Genomic DNA, 23,276 nt, shown 5'->3' with positions numbered 1-23,276 from the left:
GAAGCTCACCCAACTTTTACGCCAGTTTCTTATTTGGCATATTCGACCCTGAAGATGAAGGCGACGTGCTTCTCCGAAACATCGGCTTATTTTCAGCGGAATACTCCGCTTTATATCCTAGAAGATATAATTCTTCATAATTACATCTGTGCGAACCTCAAGTCCATCATAATTCATCGCTTACCCCACCATTCACAATAAGCTTTCGAAATTAACGGTTCCTGCGTAAGCTATATTGTCGAAGGGGCATTATTAGATATTTGAGAAATCCGTCATAAAGGAACAGATTGATATTTGTAATTGCTTATTATAAAAATCATGTTAGTTTGTTTCATGTTCGCTCATTGGGAAGGTTTGCATAACGTACATCATTTTGCGCCCTGGAGCATTTGTCTGCAGAATAAGAGAGACCACGGGCTCTTCCTTCCACACTCTTCTCTGTTCACCACGCACAGTCATCCTTCCATTCATCGCCTAATGACCCGTAAGCTGCTTGCAGACTGATGGAGGCATGACTCCACTGAGCTGAGTCGCTTTTAAGAAGCTAATAATTGCCCACCTAGGTCCCTGACCTAAACCAGATTGAACCTGACTGAACCTTGTCACGCTGGTTCGCTCGCTGATTTTATTTTCTTCTACCCTGAAGATAGAGGCAATGCGTTCCTCCGAAACGTCGGTTAACACAATATCTACACGGCGCCACATCCCAGAAGACTGCTTTCTCCAGATTAATCCCGTCCACACTCTCAAACCTCACTTCTTTCAAATTAATTTTAGGATCATCCTTCCACTACACCTACGCCTCCAAGATGGTGTCCTCTTTTCAGTTTTCTGACTGCAGTGTCTTACTGTCTCTGTCTTCCCCATGCTTGCAGCATTTCTTAGGTAAATAGGCCAACTCGAATGCTTTTAAGTTCTGATGACTGAAGACACGAAGTCAGATATGTGATAGTAATTTCTGTTTTCTTACATATGTATACTGTACGGAAGAGTATTATTAACCTCAGAAAGTTTATATGCTGATTTTAACAGATAAATATGCACTAGCTACTCTAGAACCCGAGAAATCGTAATTGAAACTTACCCGTAGTTCTACACATATGCTTATACTTTTCGATGTTTGAGTTGATAGAAGTAAATTATTGAGTAGCTGAGCTACCATTAGCTTCTCAGAAAGGACTCTGCTGACTAACTAACTGAGCCCTTCTTGATATGGACCCCGAAGGTTCATTACCATGTTCACAGGGCCCTCCAATGGTCCATATCCTAAGCCAGATCAATCCAGTCCATGTCGCCCCATCCTATCTCTAAGATATATTTTAATATTATCCACCCACCTACGTTTTGGTCTTCCTAGTGACCACTTTCCTTCTTGCTTTCCCACCAATATCCTATATATATTACTCCTCCTCTATTCGTGATAAATTCCCTGCCCATGTCATGCATCTTGACTTGATCATTATAATTATACTTGGGGAAGAATACAAATTATTAAGTTCCCCATTATACAGTTTTCTCCAACCTACCGTAACTTCATCTCTCTTCGGTCCAAATGTTCTCGTCAGCACCCTGTTCTCAAACACCCTCACTCTGTGCACCTCCCTTAATGTCGGAGACAAAGTATCACGCCCATACAAAACCACAGGCAAAATTATATATTTGTATATTATAATTTTTATGTTTTTAGACAGCAGACGAAAAGACAATAGGTTCTGGACTGGATGGCAACAAGCATTACCCGAATTCAGTCTCCTTAATTTCCTCCTGAATCAAATTTTGATTTGTTACTGTCGTTGCCACATTTTCAATTATGTTAGCTGACTTAAGGTATAGATTTTGCCCTGCATTCTGTTGACGAGGCAGAAACATGTACTTAGCTTTCTCTGCGTTTATTTCTATACCAAGCTCCTTACTAGCATCAGTTAAAGTTTCTGGGGTTTTCTTTATGGTATCTATGTTATCTCGCAGTAGACCAGCAGCTGATATGTCCCCTTTAGTCTCAGTCACACCTGGTTTTCCTGGACTTCCCCAATGGCATATTCTAAAGCAAAGTTGAAAAGAATTGGCAATAAAACATCTCCTTGATTTAGACCATTCTGGATAGGAAAATTATCAGACAGATGTTTACCTATATTACTGTGTTTCGTTCAAACTCATTTTAATCAACCTAACTAGATTCATGGGTACCCGAAACTGTGTGAGAATACTTCCCTCCTGACTTAGTAATGCACTTTATTCAAGTCTATTCAAGTCTCATCATACTGCATTTTTTCCCAGTATCTGACTAATGCAAAAATTTAATCGGTAGTTGATCTGTTACGTCGAAACTCACATTGATGATCCCCAATAATGTTATCTATATGTGGACTTAAACTTAAGAGAAAGATATCCGATAAAATTTTGTATGACGTTGATAGCAATGATATCCCACGATGATTACTACAGTCAGTACAATAATATACTTCTCCTCCTTCACTAAGTTACTTCTAGGTTGGTAAGCTCCCTTAAGTTCATTTATTCCTCTATAAAAGGTCTCTAATGTTCTTGTTTTTACTGTACCTTGCAAGCTCATTAATTTTATCTTTCGGATATTCTCTTTTTGTATTCCTGAAATGCCAGCTGGCCTCAGGTCTTATGTTGTTCAGATCGTCCTTATTCATTTCACTTGTATTCTATAACCACTGCAGTTTGGCTTGTTTTCTTTGATCTAATAATTCTGAGCATCCTTCGTCGAACCATTGCGTGTGCTTGTTTGGTTCATAATAACCTAGACTCCGTTGATCTGACAGTTTGATATTCTCTGTAATAGTTTCCATTATTCTTTTAATATCCGCCTTATCATCTAAGTGTTCCAAAGATTCGAAATTGTCTGAGATTTCAACACGATATTGCTCTTCATCCTCCACCACTTTTAATTTCTTGGGATTGAATTTCTCCGTTTGAACTCTGTACGTTTTTTGTTTATTTACTGCCAGTCTCTCCCTAACTTTTACCACCACCAGGTAGTGGTCAGTATCACAATCTACTGCCCTGAATGATCAGACATCAACTACGCTTGAATACCGTCTCCTATCTATCAAAATATGGTCAGTTTCATTGTGAGCATTTCCATCAGGAGATGTCTACATAAATTTGTGAAAGTTACGATGTGGGAACGTTGTAATTTTGACAGACTTATTGGATGTGGCAAATTTACTACTCTAACTCCATTATCATTACTAATTTCATGCGAACTCTTGTTGAGACTGCAATCGAAGATGATGGCATGAAAGGAATTAGGCTGTGCAAGGAAGACTTCATGTGTGCTGTAGTTGCACTGAGACTCATGTAACTATTGTGTTGAAATCCGTTGCAAGGATACGACTAGTGATGACTGAGGACCCTAGTGTGTGTGTAACGATGAACTGTAAAGTGTGTAGACTAGTGATGGCTCTGTAATTAACTGTAGTTCAGAGTAGTGTGTGTAAGGTGTCAAAAAATCCAATCATCCAATCCATATTCCGTCTAATGGTCACGCTCCCCTGAGTGTGAGAGTATTTGCGGAATTTATCAAATACACGTGCTAGTCACTAGAAGGATTTAGTTACATAACCCACGAGTGCGTTGTGTGTATGAATATTACAGCTCTCGAACTGAGACGGTGGAATCTCGTCATTTAGAACCTGTAGACCCGTAGATACCGTGTTAAAAACTGTTAATTATACGGCGTATATGAATTCTCTTGATACAGACTTTTTATATATAAAAAATCTAGAGCGTGCATTTTTTCCTCTATTTCCTGAAAGGTACACTTTGGATACAGTGTCTGTGTGCGCGCGTACGTCCTTGCGTGCGTTTTCCCATCATAATAATAATTTTGAATCAGTTTACGCATTTTCATGCCAGTTGGTTTGAATAGGAAGTCATTGCATACTGGCAGTAAAGGAACCTGATGAGAGGGCCTTTTCGAAATCACGTGTGGCGACAGAATTACAAAATGGAGGACTGTTTCAGGTGACATGATTGTGCAGTGCGCTGCTGGTGTTTAATAACAACTTTCACTGCCTACGCAGTACACGAACCAGCTATTAACATGTTTGGACCAATTACTGAATTCCAGACAACATAATTAAGGTAGCTGAGCACGCGTATCAGTCTCTTACGCCTTAATGCTGTATGTGACTGAATATAAGACATTTGTCATGCTTCACGAAATACAGCCATAAAGAGGGAGAAAGCGGAAAACACAGAAAGTAAGAAAGAGAGGGAGATACGGCGGAAGGAAGCAAGGAAGAAAGTAAAGAAGGGACATGGAAGGTAGGAATGAACGGAAGTCAGAAGGAAATTAGAAAGAATTTAACGGGGAATACCAGCGTGGTTAGCACAGCGGTATTATTTTTCTTTACTGCTAGGTGGGACTAAGTCCCTTGTACTGCGGCCACTTCTGGTCTATTGTACCAGCCCCGGGTGATTGTGGAGCAATTGGTGGAATGAAGATTGGCAGGGGAAATCGAAGTACTCGGAGAAAACCTGCCCCAGCGCTACTATGTCCACCACAAATCCAAATTGACCAGACCCGGGATCAAACCCGGGCCGCCGCGGTGGGAAACCAGCGACTAACCGCTTGATCTATGGCGCGGCCCTAGCACAGCGGTAACTCGTCCAACTTGTATACTGAATAAACCACTTTCGAATGTCGACTGACAAAACGGACATCGTAACTCTTTTATTTTTCGTTTCGTCCTCAGTACGTCCAGGCGAATGGGAGGATATTTTCTTCAAATAGACTATTTTTCCTGTATCGTTCAAACGTTGTCGTTAAACCTCATGCGTTCATGTAAGGATAGAAGTGACTATAAAGATGAAGTAGGTGAAAGAGTACGTAGTGGGTTTTCGGTAAAGAGGAAAAAGGAGTGGAAGAAAAGTATTTAAACCAGGAAAGATGAACGTAACATTGTAGGAAAAAAATTTGTCCCCGTGCTTAAATAATTAAACACTGCACAATGAAGACGTGTGGGGGAGTGGATGTATGGACTCGCGTTTTTATTTACCTCGGCACTAGTTGGAGGTAAGTGGTCAGCTTTGCTGAGAAATCCAGAAGGAAAGTAACCACTAGGTTGACCAAGACGTTTGTGAGTTGATAATATTAAAATGAAAGATAGGAATGGGTGAAATGGACTGGATTGATCTGGCTTAGGATAGGGATCAGTGGAGGGCTCTTGTGAACACGGTAATGAACCTCCGGGTTCCGTATGATGTTGAGAAATTCTTCCGTGGCTGCACAACTGTCAGCTTCTCCAGAAGGGCTCAGTTCCATGGATTTAGCTAGTTACGAAACTGGAGAGAGAATATAAGGGAGGTGGTAATTGGATAATGAATTATTAATTGATGTGTGTCGCTGGATACTGTACACTTCGGTTCTAAAGTGTTCTGACGATAATATGTAACACTCGTGATTACTGTGGTTTTGGACTTGTCCATCTTACGGTTTTATAAAGAACATCACTTTTCGGAAATTTGGTGTGTTTCGGTCCTCAGGTGAAGGAGTTGGAGACACCTGTTGGGTCCGTTAGAAATATGTTCAGTGATTCATGTCGTCTTATTCTAACGGACCCATCAGAGTAGGTGTCTCCCACCCCGTCCCTGCTGATGGAAACAGATCCAATGTCCGAAACGTTGTGTTGTTTAGAATACTGGACAGTGGACAAGTCCAAACCCCAGTATTCCCGACCGTACACTTGGTTTTTGGGCCACTGTCACTTTACAGAATGACTTTATAATAAATCGTTAATCGATGCAGGAAGTGACTATAACTCGAGGAATTTTTATGGTGTTTCTTTTCGTATTCTGAGTAACACCGTCAGTTTTATCTGTTTCTTTGCAATATTAGATATCAACGGTAATGTTTAAGAGCAGAGAGATAACTTATGTAAAGACGCAAAGAACACATTTGGAAAACGTGTTTGTCTCCAGACTGGATTACACGTCTCCTTATGCAGGCGAGTTCAAATTTGCCTTTCTTGCTGTGTTGGCGCTCAGTTCACACTTTTGAGGTTTTCTGGTAATGGTGGCTGATCTTTAAAACGTAGCAGGTTGCTGCAGCAGTGAAGCGAGCAAATATTGAATTGAGTATAGAAGGGGTGGGTTTCCCCATGCACTTAGACCAGTTATTGATCCATTGTGCGTCCCCCTTTTAATTTCTACTGTCTCCATACCCTACCGGTACTGGTGCTCGCTATAAGCCCCTTTCTGCCAGCGAGGTTCCAACCTTCTACTGGCAGTGGTATCTAATAGTTAGTCCCTTTCTGTCAGAGAGGTCCCCCCTCCTCTGGCAGTGGTACCTAATAGTTCTCGATCTATCGGAGGCATTGGAAACTACTTTGGGCGGGAAACTTTTTTGCCAAATTTAGGTCAGAGGTCTCCTAGAGACATGAGATTCTTTTACATGCCGTAAATCTACGACACGGGACCCACGGCTTAAAGTCCCTCCCGGAGGACTTGTTCCCTGAATTTTTCCGCCATTAAATTTCCACGACCTCCGCCGGGTTTGAACCCGCGTACCTTAAGTCATGAAGTGGGAGCGTTACCCCTAGACTACGGAGGCCGCTAAGAGAGCAAATAAATACAGATTCGTGAAACCACTGAAATAATAATATCGTAAAACTTTAAGAAATTGAACAGGAATGGGTTATGTGTCAAACACGGGCATTGTTCTCTCTCGGGAAATATTACCTCTTTAAAATATATTTTACTGCCAATCACAGTGGCCGCGCGGTCTAAGGCATGAACTGTCTTCACCCACTCGAACTCTGGGATCTTTGGTTCGAATCCCGCTTAAGGCATGGATGTTTGTGTGCGTTTATTCTGTGTTTGTGTTGTCCTGTGTAGGTAGTGGCCTTGAGTCAGGCTGATCCCCCATCCAAGGAGTCCTACTGACTGTCTGAGGACTGTGAAACTGAAGTGAAAGGAAGCGTTTTCCGGATGCCCTCTGCTCCAAGTGGGAGCAACAGGAATATAGATAGAGATAGATAGACAGGCAGGCGGGCGGGCTTTACTATAGAATGTTCTTGGTATTGTGAACGACTAACCCGTCGTGCATCGACTTGTGGGGGTCTGTGTGGATGTGACAGTAAATCTGTTTTGAATGTTGAAGGGTGTTATCGGTGTCAGCGGCGGCTGACGTCACTCAATTGATCATAGAATTGTTTGTCCGTTTGTTCGTACGTACACATGAGTCTGTGTATTGTATAGTGGATATTAAGATGGTTATTGATTATCGGCTCAGTAGAGTAAATAAAGCGATCATTGCCATTTTCTAAATCCAGTGACTCCAAAACAGACCCATTTGATAATTTTAACTTCACTTCATCTGACCGGGAATAGCAATAGCAGAAATGAGGCTCCTGATTGAATTGTGTGCGCGCGCGCGAGTTTTTCTGTGTTTTTGTACAGGTAGAGGTCTTGTGACGAGCCGATCACCCGGCCAAGGAGTCCTACCGAATGTCTAAGACCTAGTAAACCGAAGTGAAACGGAGAGTTTCATGGAAGTAGGCCAAGGCCCAGATTGGGGCTGTAGCGCCAAGGGGGAAAAATAATATTGCAGTACTTCGTTTCTGAAATTAACCCTTGAGCCGCTTTTGATAGGTGATCGGTTGGGTGCAACCACTGCCATAACTCACCTTTTCATAATCTTCATATCTGTTTGACGATTGTGACCTTGATAGGAGAACATCACGAGAAGAATGCGTTACAACAAAAGATGTTTGTTTTGTTGACACTTTCAATTTTATTTCATAAAGTTGTGGTGTCTTATCCATCTAGTTGTGACCAGAAGTTATATTTCTATAACAGAATATTAGTCGAGACTCGTTCGAAGACCAGAAAACAGCGTCATTACAGCTGTAAAAGTAGATGGACGGGCGCAATGTCTGACGATTGTTGTTAACTGCTGTTGTCCCTCATAGATGTCGCCACGCTACATTATTTAGCAGCTGCATAGCAGAAAATGTAAGCGGTACGAGGACCAAAGGACAACAGGGATGAACATTTTGTCTGCGAAGACCGAAAAAGAATGCCCAAAGTCAGTTATAGAGCTCTTAAAGCTAGAAGAAATAGATTTCTGCAAAGCGTTTGTTACTTCATAAGCAACATTCCTGATTATTAACAGTATATTCTCATATTTAAGTTAAGATCTATATTAAGAATAGCAGGGAGACCGCTGTAATAGAATAAGATGTACAGTATATAAGAATATGCTACAGAAGGCCTGATGGACATTGCTTAGGCCGTCTTTGTGTTTACAATATTTTTTCCCCACAATAAAAAAGCTGCATAGCTGTAATTCCGAACAGTCTTTGAACAGTAGAGAATCATGTTTGGTGCTTGGGTACCTTACTCTTCGACCCTGAAGATGGAGGTTGTACTCTCCTCCGAAGTGTCAGTAAACGTGTACCGGACCACACGGAGTCACATCCTATAAGATAGAACGTTTCGACATCCCTGAAGGCTGTGCTTACCATGTTCCTAAACAAGGTTACGAGGTCTTGCCGTAGCAAGTCACCGACACTGCGAGGCTTCAGGAACAAATATTGTTCCAAGGCTTGGTCGTAAAGCGATACAAAGAGGAGTGAAGCCATATAATATAATGCTGAGGCATGAGTTTTCTCTTCGGGGAAAGCTCACGTACGCTAACAAGACGCCTTTTGTCTAACTTTATTGGGCGTAAGACTGGCCGAATTTTTGTGTCCCATATGCCATCTTGCGGTCACGCTAACCGAGCGATCTAAGGCATGCACTGTCTTCGCTCGCTCGGAAGCCGGGATCGTGGGTTCGAATCCCACTCAGGGCATGGATGTTTGTGTGCGTTTTTTCTGTGTTTATCTACAGGTAGAGGCCTTGGGAGGAGCTGATCACTCGCCTAAGGAGTCCTACCGTATGTGTAAGATCTAGTAAACCGACGTGAAACGGAGAGTTTCATGGAGGTAGGCCTAGACCCAAATTGGGGCTGTAGCACCATAGGAAAAAAATATGCCATCTTGAATACGGAGCGCATGTTGAACATTCTGGTATGCTCGGTCATACTATACTGCGCCCTATCTACCAGTGTTGTTTCGTCTGTCTTCTCCATTGTGGAAGTCGCGGTCACTTTACGCTTATTGCAGAGGCTCAGATTTGTGTGTCCATACCTGCAGGCTTCGTGCAAGGTAGCGCAGCATGTGCAAAAGCGACGTGCGTCGTAGCAAATTGTACTGAGAACCAAAAATCAGAAGATGGTACAGCCAACTTAGTCAGGCAGCCGGCAGCACCAAACAGTTATGACGTGATGATGAATAGAATACATAATTCACATCTGTTGCGCAGTATCGTCATAGATGTTACTGCAGTTGTATTTCAACTCTTAATTCACGGTACTTCTGGATTGCGTGTGCAAGAAGTATACCGTTGGCCCCGTTGCGTTGCCCCACTGAACGCTAATGTATTCTTAATGTCAAGTCTGCTGCACTCTCCTCTTAGCCTTCTTTTTTTTTAACAGGCAGTGAAACTCCATGTTTCTGTGTGCACGAGTAGATATGGACGGAAGATAATGTTTAACCTTCTGAAGCATGAAGTTTGTGTAATATTTTAATATAGCTCAAGCGGTTAGTCGCTGGCTTCCCACCGCGGCGGCCAGGGTTCGATCCCGGGTCTGGTCAAGTGGGATTTGTGGTGACGAAGTGACGCTGGGGCAAGTTTTCTCCGAGTACTTCGGTTTCCCCTGCCAATCTTCATACCACCAATTTCTCCACAATAACCCTCACCCATCATCTGGGTCTGGTACAATAGGCCAGAAGTGGCCGCAGTACAAGGGACTTAGTCCCACCCCACTAGCAATAAAAAAATATTTTAATAGCTACTAAATGTGGGCTCATCGTAACAATTCTGATGCTTACACTTTTATGTAATTATCTCGAAAGGGAAAACATACAAAAGACCGTGTCCCACATTGGATGTAAAATATGTTGTTGTTTTTTTCGTCTGCATTGTCTCTTCGAAACATTCTGCTTTTCAGTAAGGATTTAGCGAGTTATGTGCCCGTTACACGAAAACGCAAATATGTAATCGTTGCTTTTTTAATCAAAATTATGTCTTAAAAATTTAGTACAACTTCCCAATATGAAATTTTATAAAATCCGTTAATCAGCAGTTTTTACTCGCGGAACGAAAGCAGGACAGGCGTGGAAAAGCTAATGGGTGCCACAAACTCCGTCCTAAGTGCAACAATTTGTTGTACTTCTTTTGTCTTCTTTTCTTCTACACTACATGTACTACACATTTACGGCCGAAACATGTAGTGTAGAAGAAAAGAAGACAAAAGAACTACAACAAATTGTTGCACTAGGACGAAGTTTATAGAGGGTAACAGAATGCTTAAATATAATATTCCAATGGGCGCATTTCACGACTTTCCGTTACGAACGCCCAGAAGCACATCACATGTTCATAGAAAACACGCTTCCTCTGCTTCATAAAGATAGCCAATTAGTGCTGTTCGGCGGCAAATAACCGTTTATTGTGAGAATTATATAAAACCGATACACAGTTCACGGTGTTATTCGACTCGACATTAGTCTGCCAGCACCTTCTCACGCTGGTTCCTCGCTCGCCGATTTTTCTTCTTTTTCCATCTGACCTGAAGATGGAGACGATACGTTCCTCCGAAACCTCGGTTAATACAATATCTACACGGCGCCACATCCCAGAAAACTGCTTTCTTCAGTTCACAGTGTTCTATTTGTAACGTTAAAACATTTTGTGGGCTTACATACAGTAACCGCTTTATTTCAGAGATTTAACAACGTTCCATCAGCTACTTGGATTATAACATGTGAAATGACGCTATAGCTATGAAGGACGAATTTGGATGAACTCAGCAGATGAGCCGGAACATCTCATTTGAGAAAATAATTGGTTACTTGGTAGTCGAGCGTGGTTCTCTTTCCCACAGTGGCAGGAAGACAGGATTTTTCTTCACCGTCACTTCCTCTTCTGTTATAGGGACCACCGATCTCTGTCATTGAATACCGAAAACTCTTAATTCAAGACATACAACGACCGCAGCTTGATATATATCTGGAATGCTCGGAGCTTTATTCTGCTTGTTCCTCTAAACGCATTTGCCATGTCCTCCTAAGACAGAGGGGCAAGATTAGCTTTAGAGTGTTCGGAATTATTCGTAACCTGTTTGAAGGCGCTATTACGCCACTTGTCTGGAGCGAGAAGGTAAGACCGGCAAGTATCAGTCAGGCTAACCTGCCAGCATATCGCATTGGCAGAATAGTGGGAAGAACAGTTAGTTACAGCCTGACTTCGATAGAGCTATAATACCAAAGCTCGCCATCACTCATAATCCTGAGCCAGTTCCATCCACCTCCCACTGTGACAACCAATTTCCTTAAGATCCACCCAAATTTTATCCTTTCAGTTCATTCTCGGCTTTCCAAATATTTCAACCTCAGAAATTTTGTGCAAGTATACATTGCGTATCTCCCCTATACTGCCCACACGCCGTGCCGGTCACAACTTTCTACGTTTCGTTGTCACAGGACCACGAAGTTACTTGTTATGTGGTATTCGAAGATGAAAATTTTATGCTTCTTTTAATAGGTACAGGTATTTGCAGAGCACTTTATTTCCAAAGTTACGTGCTTGTCACTCAAACGTAAAGTAAAAAGATAAAATTGTCCCTGTGCTTAACTAATTAGGAAAGGCCGCGCTATAGCTCAAGCGGTTAGACGCTGTCTTCTTACCGCGGCGGCCCTGATTCGATCCCGGGTCTGGTAAAGTGGGATTTGTGGTGAACAAAGTAGCGGTGGGGCGGGTTTTCTCCGAGTACTTCGGTTTCCCCTACCAATCTTCATTCCACCTAATTGTCCATGGGTGAGCCATAAAACTGGCCCTCGCACTGCGACCTTCAATGATCTATTGTGTTTAATTCTCCATCATAATCACCCGGGGCAGGTACAATAGGGCAATCAGTGGCCACCTTGCCGAGTGGACCCAGCTGGACTCCTCCCCCCCCCACTAAGCGAATTTAACTAATTAAGAACTATGACTTGAAAACGTATGGGGGAGTGGATGTATGAGTCCAAATTTTCTTGACCTCGGCACTAGTTGGAGGTGAGTGGTCAGCTTCACACCCCGACTGCTTTACCCCCGGGGAAAGAACCCCCGGCACCCATTTAATAGGAGGTTGGGGGAACATCAGAACCGGTGTGGATGACATGGGCGAGTGAAAATTCTTGCCCACCATCGGGGCTCGAACTCCAACCCTTTGGTCATCCAGCCCGTTGCCAGTCGCTGTACCAACTGCGCTATCCCTGCTCTGTGTATTTGTGCCGTACAGTGAACAGTTCCCAATTGCTCGTACCCAGCCTGCATTACAGAGAACACCACTCCCAACACTTAAACAAAACAACTATTAAAATTACTGGTTTGTGTATTCTCAATTTCATCACTGCGGAAAGCAGACGCAATGGTAATGAAAAGGTGGGTAACGAAAAATTTCAGTCAGGATAACCAGTTTCTGTGGCCGGAACGTCATCGGAGACCTCCCGGGTGCGAATTAGCGATGCTGAGTCGCTTGGTTGTTTTAGACCTCCACGCACAGTGTAACTCTTTTGGCAATGCCATTCTTATCTTTGATTTTCCTGGTTTGCCGCGGAGCTCAGGTTTAATCATGTAATGCAGACTCAGAATCTTGAAGTCTCTCTTCATATAGTTACGTACGTTACATTACGTTATTGTGCCGAGTAATCTGAACCTTGCCACAAGCTTTCACTCTCCGCAGCGTAGAAGCTTCTAGGGAAAGCTATTGAGCTCCATCTGTTTGCTGGAGACATAATCAATTTGACTGCGTGTAATCTCATTATTACATCCTAGTTCCTAAGATTTGCCGTACGATAGCGGTGCTGTCGCCTGTACAAACGACGTTAATCCACTGCTTCTCGTTGCTGAAGTGTTTTGATTCTTAGGGATGTCAAAGTAAAGCGTAAAATTTCACTGTCAAGTTAAAAGTAAATCCCTAAACCCTTAAAAGGATCATACGTGTTATAGATCGTAAAAGGTGCATTGAAAGAAAAATGAAAATAAGTGAGGGAAGGTAATTCTAGGCACCTTCAATATTACCGTCTTGTGGGATGTGACACCGTGTATCAAGGTACGGAGGAACCTGCTTCCTCCGTGCTTAGGCCACTCCGAAGATGGAGGTAGCATATTCCTCCGAAACGCTGGCGTCGGCCTACCGAACTGAATGGCGTATCCCAGAAGACCTTAATGTTCATGTCGACCGCCGTTAGAACTTCAGGTCTCATCTAGCTACCTGGTTTTGAAAAAAAAAATGAAATATTTCAGGAGTTTTTGTAAAGGTATAGCAATCCATGTAACAGGCCGTTGAGGTCCATAAGGTTGTGAGTCGTCGAGGTTCCCACATTATGAATAGACAGTAGGTTCACAGATGGCGAGGAGGTTGTCAGCCATACTCAACGGCCTATCTACAGAGGGCCGATGGGCATTGCGTAGGCCTTTTTTGTATTTACAGTTATTTTTCACAATAAAAAACCACCGTCTGCCTTTTACCCCCAGGAAGTTTTTTGGTACTCATTTCTGTTATCCACCTCAGTGCTATAGGGCTGCTGGAAGGATTAGGTCAATTGGATCTAATGACCTCGTCGGGAATCGAACCTACGACCTTCCCTCTTTGGCATAGTGTCTCAACCAACTGTTCTTCCGCGTTTATGTGAGAATAACTTTTAGACGTGTTAAAGCAGGAACTGTATTAGTGCATTAGTACAATATTGACTTAAGGGGAAGCAGATTACAGTGACGAGGATAGCTCAAGGAATACCATTCTATTCCCCCATTGTCACATTTCCCGTCATCATACTGACATATTTTTAAGGATACAGTCTGACATGTTGAGAAATGGAGAATGAAATTGTATCGATGTTAGTTTTGGCGTTCTGTAAGTCGGCCTGTGGGTTTCCCAAGTGGGGGATTTCCAGTCTGCATACAGTCAACAATCAATCGATTTCTGGCATGTACGTATTTTTAGCCTACTTTCCTAGAGTATGCTTATGCGATCTCAATCATGTGTGCGCCTCTGTTTCCCACCTAATGACTTTTGAATGCCAGAACCGATCTTTATGAAACTTGGTATGTATATCATGGCAGCTGAGCCAGTCTCAATGGGGTACGTCATAAATCCATTCCATAAGTCTGTGTCTGTACTTGCATATGTGTATCCCTCCTGTCGTTGCAACAGAATGGCTAGGTTAAGTGTATCTCTTTTTTCGGTGCTAGGCAACGGCTCGGCAAACACGTTTCCGCAGCAGTGAATACACGCAACAGTAGAAGAATTGTTGGACGTGTCATTTTCTGTGCGGCCCTTGTCTTATCAAAGGCGTGTCTGTGGGTCTGTCTGTATATCCACCTATCGTTGCTAGGTGACAGCTCGGTAAACACGATCCCGCGTCAAAGAAGAATTCTTGGAGGCGTCATTTTCTATGCGGTTCATATCGTAGCTAAGGAAAATAAGCGATTAGTTCTTTCCAGAAGAGTGACAGCTCTCAGAGACGTAGGAACCAAGAATCATTGTGCTGGCGAGGACCAGCAGCAATTTAGAAGTTTGTCTTACCAGAATTTCTTTTCTTTCATAAAGTCATCAAGCTGTTCGCCAAGACGGATGAAGTTTGGTGTGAAGTGAATACTTACGCCTTTAATAGTGTATGAAAGAGCAAATTATGTCTAGCCCTATGTACTATTGACAAGTCAAATACTGACGCTCTTCTTGACGAAGCACTAGAAATATAATCCTTATGAGCTTAATCAAGTGATAGTTTTATATTTCTAGAATCTGAATAATATGCGGCCATGCACTAAAACGGACGATATTTTAATTAAATATTCAGTAAATTAATGTCCTTGTTGTATCGAAGGTAAGGTAAAAATGAAGGTAAAGCTATCCCTGCAGCAGGCCATGGAGGCCCATAGGGTTGTTAGACGTCAAGACTCCAAAATTTTCTCTAGACAGTCGGCTCACAGATGGCGGTGAGGTTGTCAGCCTTGCGCTTCGGCCGCCCTTTCCCCGCAGGAAGATTCCTGGTACTCATTTCTGTTATAGGCTGAGTCGAGCTAAAGTTCATAGTGCGGCTGGAATGATTAGGAGAATTGAAAGAAATCCTTTGTCCTAGTTAGAGGCTTGAAATCCATATGGATGTATCGGGAATTAGGATGTACATGTAATGGGGTTTGGTATGCTTTCGTAGAAATGTCCGATATTTCAATAAAATGGGAATTTCAAAAGTAAAAAAGAAACATTTATTCCAGGTACTGTTTTCATCGTAATACATGCACAACATACCAAAACAAAGAAATGAAACGTCAACTTCAGTACTGTAGGAATCTCTGAATTGAAGACATGACACCATTCAGCTTTTTAATGAAGATATGCATTTCCATTAAAATATAATTTTCACTTTAACTAATTGCTCATATCATGACTAGTGTTTTTTTTTTAATCTCACTCCTTGAAAACCCGGTAGAGGCCTGCCAGTTGCAGTTCATAGACATATATGTTTAATTTTTGTGTGCCTTTTGTTGTATTACCCCTCAAATAGGACTTCATTTTGATTCAACGATTCTCTTCATCTTTGCTGTCATTGCTGTGGACGTTGCTGTAATGCCTACCTGACGATAAAGCGTGTGTTGCAGTGTTAACATAACTATAGGTATTATGTTCTTAATGACTGATTACCCTGCTTTTTAGTCGAAGTCAGCTGCCTGATGAGCACATACACGTATATTGGTCCACAATCACCCTCACCTATCATCTGGGGCTGGTGCAATAGGCCAGAAGTGGCCGCAGTACAAGGGACTCAGTCCCACCCCACTAGCTATAATAAAAAGGCACACTAATGTAAAGTACAACTTCCATGTTACTGTGCCAAAAATGAAATGTATTCTGACTTAAATTGCTATTAACATAAATTGTAATTGAAAGGAACATAACCTAAAAATATTTTATAGCATATTATTTTGAACATTAATGCACAGCTATAATTTGGAAACTGAGAAAACAAGGCCTACAAAAGTTACCCATAATCGTCATTCAGATTATATAGGATTTGAGGGTTTCACGGCGGTGACTATGACGAATGCCGTCTTCTGGGATGTGGCGCCGTGTAGGTATCGTGTAAAGCGACGTTTCGGAAGTACGTATCGCCTCCATCTTCAGGGTATAAAAATCCGCGAGCTGGTTCGTCGCTCGCTAATTTTTTATACCAGCCACCTGCTCACGCTGGTTCCTCGTTCCCGGATTTTTATACCCTGAAGATGGAGGCGATACGCTCTTCCGAAACGTCGGCTTACACAACATCTACACGGCGCCACATTCCAGAAGACGGCATTCATCATTCAGACTACGTTCCAGTCTTGTTTGATCATATCAGCTCCTTTCTCGCCTATCATTATTACGGGAGCATTGGGATTCCCACTGATAATCGTAGGCATTATGGATGCATCTATTACCCTGAGTCCCTCCACTCCGCGTACTCTAAGTCTTGGATCTAACACAGCATCAGGGTCTGTATCCGGGCCCATCTTACAGGTCCCAGACGGATGGTAAATAGTAAACGTGAAGTGACGCAACGCACATTCCCAGTACCCGTCAGAATTAAAAGTGTGTGCTCCACATCCAGGCATTGGGATCGTATGAAGTCTCGAACCGAACCTCTGAAACGCAAGTGTTGAAGATACGTTAATAGCTGTTCTAATACCTTCTATCAACACTGCAACGTCCTCAGGATAAGCAAAGTAGTTTGGTATTAACTCGGGTTGGTGCAAGTAATTCGCACTTCTCAGACGAACCCACCCTCTACTTCGAGGTCGCAGGAGCAGGGGTAAAATCGTCCAAGTTTCTGCCTTAACGAGGGGTTTGTACACTGTGTTGTACACCCTGTCACGCAGTCCAAGGGCTCTTCGTATTTGTTCTCCACCGTCGGAGTTTATGGAACTTGGGGCAAAATGAAACTGGATATCTGGCCAGTCTATGGAGGTGTTGGCGTATTTTGTGTTGACAAAAGCAACTCCTTCCACACCCAGGTTAGTTAGTGGACCACGCTCGTTTATAATATATTCTAATGCCACTGGTATTGTCTGGTAACGAGCTTTCTTGAAAGTGACGGGTGCATCCACAACGAAAGTTAAACCGCCTAAACCCACGTGATCTTGTAAGTTATTCCCAACTTTCAGATCCTGGATTACAGGTATATTGAATTGTTGGAGATGTTCTTTGGGACCGATACCGGAAAGCATCAGCAACTGTGGCGATGCTATGGCACCTGCAGACAGTATCACTTCACGTCGAGCCCTCACTATATGCGAATTGCTATTCCTCATGAATTCTACTGCCTTCGCTCTCGAGCGACCGTTTGTGCCCGAAGAATCTATCAGTATCTTCATGACATGAGCATGCATGGCTATATGAAGGTTTCTTCGTAAACGTACTGGCCTCAGGAAGGCTTTCGCCGTGCTGCATCTTGAACCTCTTCTAATAGTTCCCTGAGTTATCATGAAACCTGTTTGAAACTCGCCGTTACAATCTCTGTTTTCGTATCCCAGTTCAGTACCGGCCTGCAGGAACGCAAGCGCAAGAGGTGTTCTCCAGGGAGACTCTTGAACGGTGAGGTAACCGCCTTTGGAGTGATACGGAGACGTGGCCAGATAAGGATTTCTGTTGTCTTCTGATTTGAGAAAGTAAGGAAGAATTTCTTTGTAGCTCCATCCCTCATTCCCTAGTTCAGCCCAGTGATCATAATCGTGCCGATTTCCTCTGACGTATACCATAGCATTAAGGACACTAGAACCCCCAAGAACTTTCCCACGTGGCCAGTTGCACCTGTCACCCAGCATTGCAAGGCAGTATTGAGAACCAGTCGGCGGCGAAGTTTGCATTTTCCAATCCAAGTCTGAGAGCTGAAGATATCCTGCAAGAGCCGGTATGTCGGAGATTTCAGTTTCGTCTCCACCAGCTTCAAGCAGTAACACGGACCATTTGGAAATTTCTGACAGGCGGTTTGCAACAACAGCGCCTGCTGAGCCTCCACCCACAACGATGAAATCATACTCAGCGAGTGTTTCATGAATGTCTATTGGTCTGGATTCGGGATCGACTGTGTTGTAGCGGAAGTAGGCCAAGCCAATGGCGAACAGTGGAACGATTCCCCAGATGAGACTGCTGCTTCCGGCAAGCGCTCCGAATAGCGTTATTGGTGGCATCCTTACGCTAGCGGTCAGCCACAGAGAAGCATCTTGAAGCGTGTGCTCGGTGTCGAGTAGAGCAGGGGACGTCGTGGCATGATAACTTTCCTTATCGCCGCTGGCTTTCTAGTCCGCGACAACTCTGCAACTCATACAGGAACATATTTAGGTTTATTTTCTCCTATGCGTTACCTGACGACACTTGTCACGGGTGGCATATGGAAGAGCAACAACTGAATCATGAGATGTTGCCCTGTGTTTGAGCTCATTTCGCTTTACAGTTACAGATAATTCTATTTCCTATATTAGAGTAAGTAGAAATTTAAATCAGAACCTGAAATAGAAGGAAATTAAGAGGGGATTGGACTCGGGTAATGCTTGCTACAATTCAGGCCAGAACTTATTGTCTTCCCTTCTGCTGTTCAAAAACATAAAAATTAGAATATACAGAACTTTAATTTTTTCCTGCGGTGCTCTCTGGGTGTGAAACTTGGTCTCTGACATTAAAGGAGGAACATAGACTGAGGGTGTTTGAGAACAGGGTGTTGAGGAGAATATTTGGACGGAAGAGAGATGAAATCACAGGAGGTTGGAGAAAACTGCATAATGAGGAGCTTCATAACTTCTACTGTTCTCCAAGTATAATTAGAATGATCAAGTCAATGAGGATGTGATGGGCAGGGCATGTAGCACGAATGGTGAAGATGAATGCATATAGGATATAGGTGGGAAATCCAGAAGGAAAGAGACCACTGGGAAGACCAAGGCGTAGGTGGGTGGACAATATTAAAATGGATCTTAGAGAGAGTAGAATGGGATGTAATGGACTGGATTGTTCTGGCTCAGGATAGGGACTAGTGGAGGGCTCTTGTGAACATAGTAATGAACCTTTGGGTTCAATAAGATGTTGAGAAATTCTGAGTAGCTGCAGAATTGACGGCTCCTCAAGAAGGCCAAATATGTCTTCTTCTTCTTCTTGTTATTCTTCTTCTGTTCCTGTTGCTCCCGCTTGGAGAATAGGGCATTCGTGAAACACTTCGTTTCACTTCAGTTTATTAATCAAAGACAATGGGACGAGGGATCAGCTTGTCGCAAGGCTGCTACCTAACACAAAGAGAATAAACACAGACATCCATGCCTTGAGTAGGATTCGAACCCACGATCCCAGTGTTCGAGCGGACTGAGAAATTTCATAACTTAGACCTCGCGACCACCGTGATCGACTTGCATAGTATAAGTCTTCATTAAATTAATTCACTGTACTCTTTTTTACTCTAACCCCACCAGTCTGTTCCTGAGGACATTTCTTTTGGCCGCTCAAGGTCATTCCATCACCTCCTACTACCGATTTATAGGGTTACCCCTCACTACCTGCTTGACCTACTTACCACCCAATAAATGTAATCGTATAAAACCAAACCCCTGCACAAACGCATTTCTTGTAGCAGTATTTTTTTGTTTGTGGTAATAAACGAAGGAGCAGTGACCTTGACCGGCCATCGAGATCTCTTTGAGTTTAGTAAATTTAAATTCCGTATTCACCTTACGTTAACGCTGAAGTGTACATTTAGTTTTACTGTGTTGCATTGTGCTAGTCTCCGTAAAGATTTAGCGAACAACGCGTTGTTTACTAATGTGTACTTCGAACTGCATGCAATAGGCGAACTCGTTATTCCATTATACAGTATTATCTGAGCCCCATGATTCATTTAACATACTCGCACCTTCCTGAATACTGTTGAGGTTCATGTTCTTCATATCTGCACAACACCCTCCATATAAAACATCAGTGTGAAATAGATACAACTCTTTCTGTCTTACACAATGTTAGAGGACCATCTATCTCTGTTTTTAGAAAGTGAGATGTTCAAGACAGAAAATATATATTATTATCCTTATTATTAAAGTACCCGTCAATAATGCAACAATATTTTTTTTAAATATAAAAGACATCTCAAATATGTTTTTTTCCAAAATTGCAACTTAAATACTTTACGATGATGTTAAAATCATAAAATGTCATTAAGACACTAAAAGTATAACTTATACACCAAACATGATCATCAAGTTATTAAAATGTCTCTAGTTTTACATATGTTTCTTCTCATTTTGCAACTTGTGTCTTAATGACATTTTATGATTTTGACAACATCGTGAAGTATTAAAGTTGCAATTTTAGTGAGAAACATATTATAGATATCTTTCATATTTTAAAAATATATTGTTGCATAATTGACGGGTGCTTTAATGACAAGGATAATGCCTCAATGCAACGGGATGCTGAAATATAATATATATATATATATATTATTAATTTTAACACTGTGCTGAAAATATAATCTTACCTCTCGTTTCTCCAGTGTCGCTTTTCGTTCATCGTTCAATTTGAATGGAAAGTTGTAAAATTAAAGATACTGCGGGTATGGTTATGTTTGATCGTGACCTTGCACTTATCACCTCACTGCTGCATTTCACAGTATCGAGTAACGCCCGCTAATTTCACTTTACACTCTTAATACATTGCAAATTTATGAACAGCAGTCACAGTTATAATGGCGCTATGGACAATATGGAGTCGTTACGCTTCGTAACTGTCTTTTGTTATTAACACGCAAGGTTCTATAAGATATTGCGAACTGTGCTCTAAGACTGTAACTTCACGTCTGTAAAGACTGTATAGGAGTGGAAAGAAATTGTGTGGCAGGGTGGGAGGAACGCCTCTCCTAATTCTATACCTGTAATTCTTTTTCTCTCTCACTCTCTTTAGCCTTGTATCTTAAAGACATCTTCGTCTTACAGCGTCGACCTACAAATTAACTGTTCTTCTTTTCACTTCTTGTTTCATTTACCTTCTCCTTCTCATGGAGATTTTACTTTCTCTGTCCATTCGACACCTACCTGTTACACTCCTGGCTGCATAATCTCTTCGTTTAAAATATTCCGAGCATATTGTGAACTACGGAAGTTCCACACACACGTATGGCACTGTCATATCTGGAGAGAGAGTATTAGTTCCACCATTTTCCTGAAATAGGTTTCTCGGTATATGTTTGTTCCATGTTTTACGTGAGAGTTTTGTGGAAACTAAGGGATGGAATGGACTGTAGTCGTCCGGGTTTTGAAGGTGTCTCTCTGTCTTGTAGATGGTTACCAGGTCTCCTTCCGACCCCTTTTAACCACCTGCAACATTACTCTGCTTCATAAGATCACAATTCGAATTTTCACCGCCATGTAAACCTCAGATCTTGGATAGGTGAAACTATGGAAAACTTGTTGCAGCCTCGTGAGGATAATTGAGGAGGTATTTGAATGAAAAAGTGGCTCCGATCTAGAAAAACCGAGATTAACGGCCGTGGGGATCCGTTGCGCTGACCACGCGACACCCTCTATCCACAAAAGTTGGCACTAACTTCACCGACAAACGGCGGTCGCTCTGTCGGTATAGTATGCTTGCGGACTACAGGCCACGGAGTTTTTTTTGTATAGTAGGCTTGTTGCTCATTTAGTTAACCACCGCAGCATGAAGGCTTGTGGAGGTCGGAAAGTGGAGGTTCCACTGTTTCTATACTTCGGAATTTGCTGAATGTGGTAGTCAGTTTCACATTCCGGTCGCTTCTTTCTTTGTATTTCAGGGCCTCAGTATCGCAGTCAGTATTAAAAATTGTGTATTGTAGCATCCTCTTGTGATACTATTAATTGGTACCCACTCAACTATTGCTCGTATTCACCAAGAACCTAACAACTAATTTAATCAACCTATTAGTGACTGAAACTTAGATTTTACATGACACCTTTTAATTTTAATCAATCTGTTAGCTTCGACATAATGTAGTGGAATAGAAACACATGTCGTTTATCAGCTCGTGAACAGCATCAAGATAGAACCTGAGGATGGTCACAGTGTTGACCGAAACATGCTGTACTAACACTTAATATAAGTAGCAGTGTGACTAAAAACCTCACATTCTCTGAACAATAATAAAAGTTGCGTAATAGAAAATTGTAGTTTGTTTGATGGCCCCAAACTTAAACGATGGATGCAGCTGAAGACTAGGCTGTACGAGAGGAACGTTTCACATCTAGAAACTTTCCTTCTTATTTTACTGACCTTAGCTTCGCTTTCAAGCCGACTGAAATCTTGTAGAATTCTTTTTAGTTTGATAACTGGAACGGCACTGTTTGAACTCGCTATGTCTTTTCCTCACTCCTTCTCAGGAACGCCGTTTTCCCTGTTAACGTTTCAGAGACTTTATGCTTCTGCGCTATGCAAATAGTACAGTAACTCTATCGATTGGGCCCAGCTGAGTAGGTTTTACCTGGAGACGGAGACAGAATCCAGTCTCCGAAACGCTGTATTTTGAAATAGGGCGGTGTTTTCAGATAAAAACAGGACGATAGATAATATCCAGAAATATAATATTTGTACAAATATGTCCGTTGAAAATTACATGCTTGTGGAATGTGACGGCATGTAGTTACAGGGCCAAGAGTAACTCGCTTAAAAACCTTGCCCATTTTATACGCCCATAACTGATGTCCGTCTGTTATAATCTGGTGAGTTGACATAGGCTTATGCGAACATTTTGCCCATCCCAGTTTAAAGGGCGAGATATAGACTTACATTCGCAAGATATTGGTTGGAATGTAGGTTGTGTTACCGGTTAGAATGCGTGAGGATTCTCATGGCTGTCCTCTCTCTCTTTCCAGGCTAATGCCGGAATGGTTCCTTGAAATATGCGTAAATCCATTCCTTCCAAATTCGTATTTGGTCACTATTCATCATTTTCCCATGTTGTAGCTAAATAACCCCTCCAGATGAAACGGCTCTTTAAGTAATGATCATTAGTTTCTAATACAGAGTTTATCGATGCCTGATAACCTCTAGAGGCCTAAAATTAATCTAATTCATTATTTCGTTTCGTAGTACTACACGCTGTCTCCGTTATAAAAGAGGAACTGTTAATGCTTTTCAGGGACATTTTCGACGTTTATTCTGATCACAC

At 42.2% G+C, this 23,276-nt stretch overlaps 1 protein-coding gene across 2 annotated transcripts; it reads right to left on the bottom strand.

The window, feature by feature from the left end:
* Positions 1–16,263: 16,263 nt before the first annotated feature.
* Positions 16,264–22,466, bottom strand: LOC111872301 (glucose dehydrogenase [FAD, quinone]). Of its 2 annotated transcripts, none has more exons than XM_023866025.2 (2): positions 22,382–22,466; positions 16,264–18,415 (listed from the first exon to the last, which is right to left on the bottom strand). In XM_023866025.2, the coding sequence occupies exon 2, from the start codon at positions 18,289–18,291 to the stop codon at positions 16,429–16,431; it is 1,863 nt and encodes a 620-aa protein (XP_023721793.1). In that variant the 5' UTR covers positions 18,292–18,415; positions 22,382–22,466; the 3' UTR covers positions 16,264–16,428. The 2 variants fall into 2 exon arrangements, with proteins under 2 accessions (XP_023721793.1, XP_023721792.1); XM_023866024.2 differs by lacking the exon at positions 22,382–22,466 and adding an exon at positions 20,619–20,919.
* Between the last annotated feature and the right edge of the window lie 810 nt (positions 22,467–23,276).

This window comes from Cryptotermes secundus, unplaced genomic scaffold (genome assembly GCF_002891405.2).
Source record: "Cryptotermes secundus unplaced genomic scaffold, Csec_1.0 scaffold44, whole genome shotgun sequence".
Classification (NCBI taxonomy): domain Eukaryota; kingdom Metazoa; phylum Arthropoda; class Insecta; order Blattodea; family Kalotermitidae; genus Cryptotermes; species Cryptotermes secundus.
This window is presented reverse-complemented; position numbering and strand designations above follow the sequence as displayed.

Bases quoted from the DNA above. Each gene is read 5' to 3' on its own strand.
- LOC111872301 (XM_023866025.2), bottom strand. From the start codon at position 18,291: ATGCCACCAATAACGCTATTCGGAGCGCTTGCCGGAAGCAGCAGTCTC.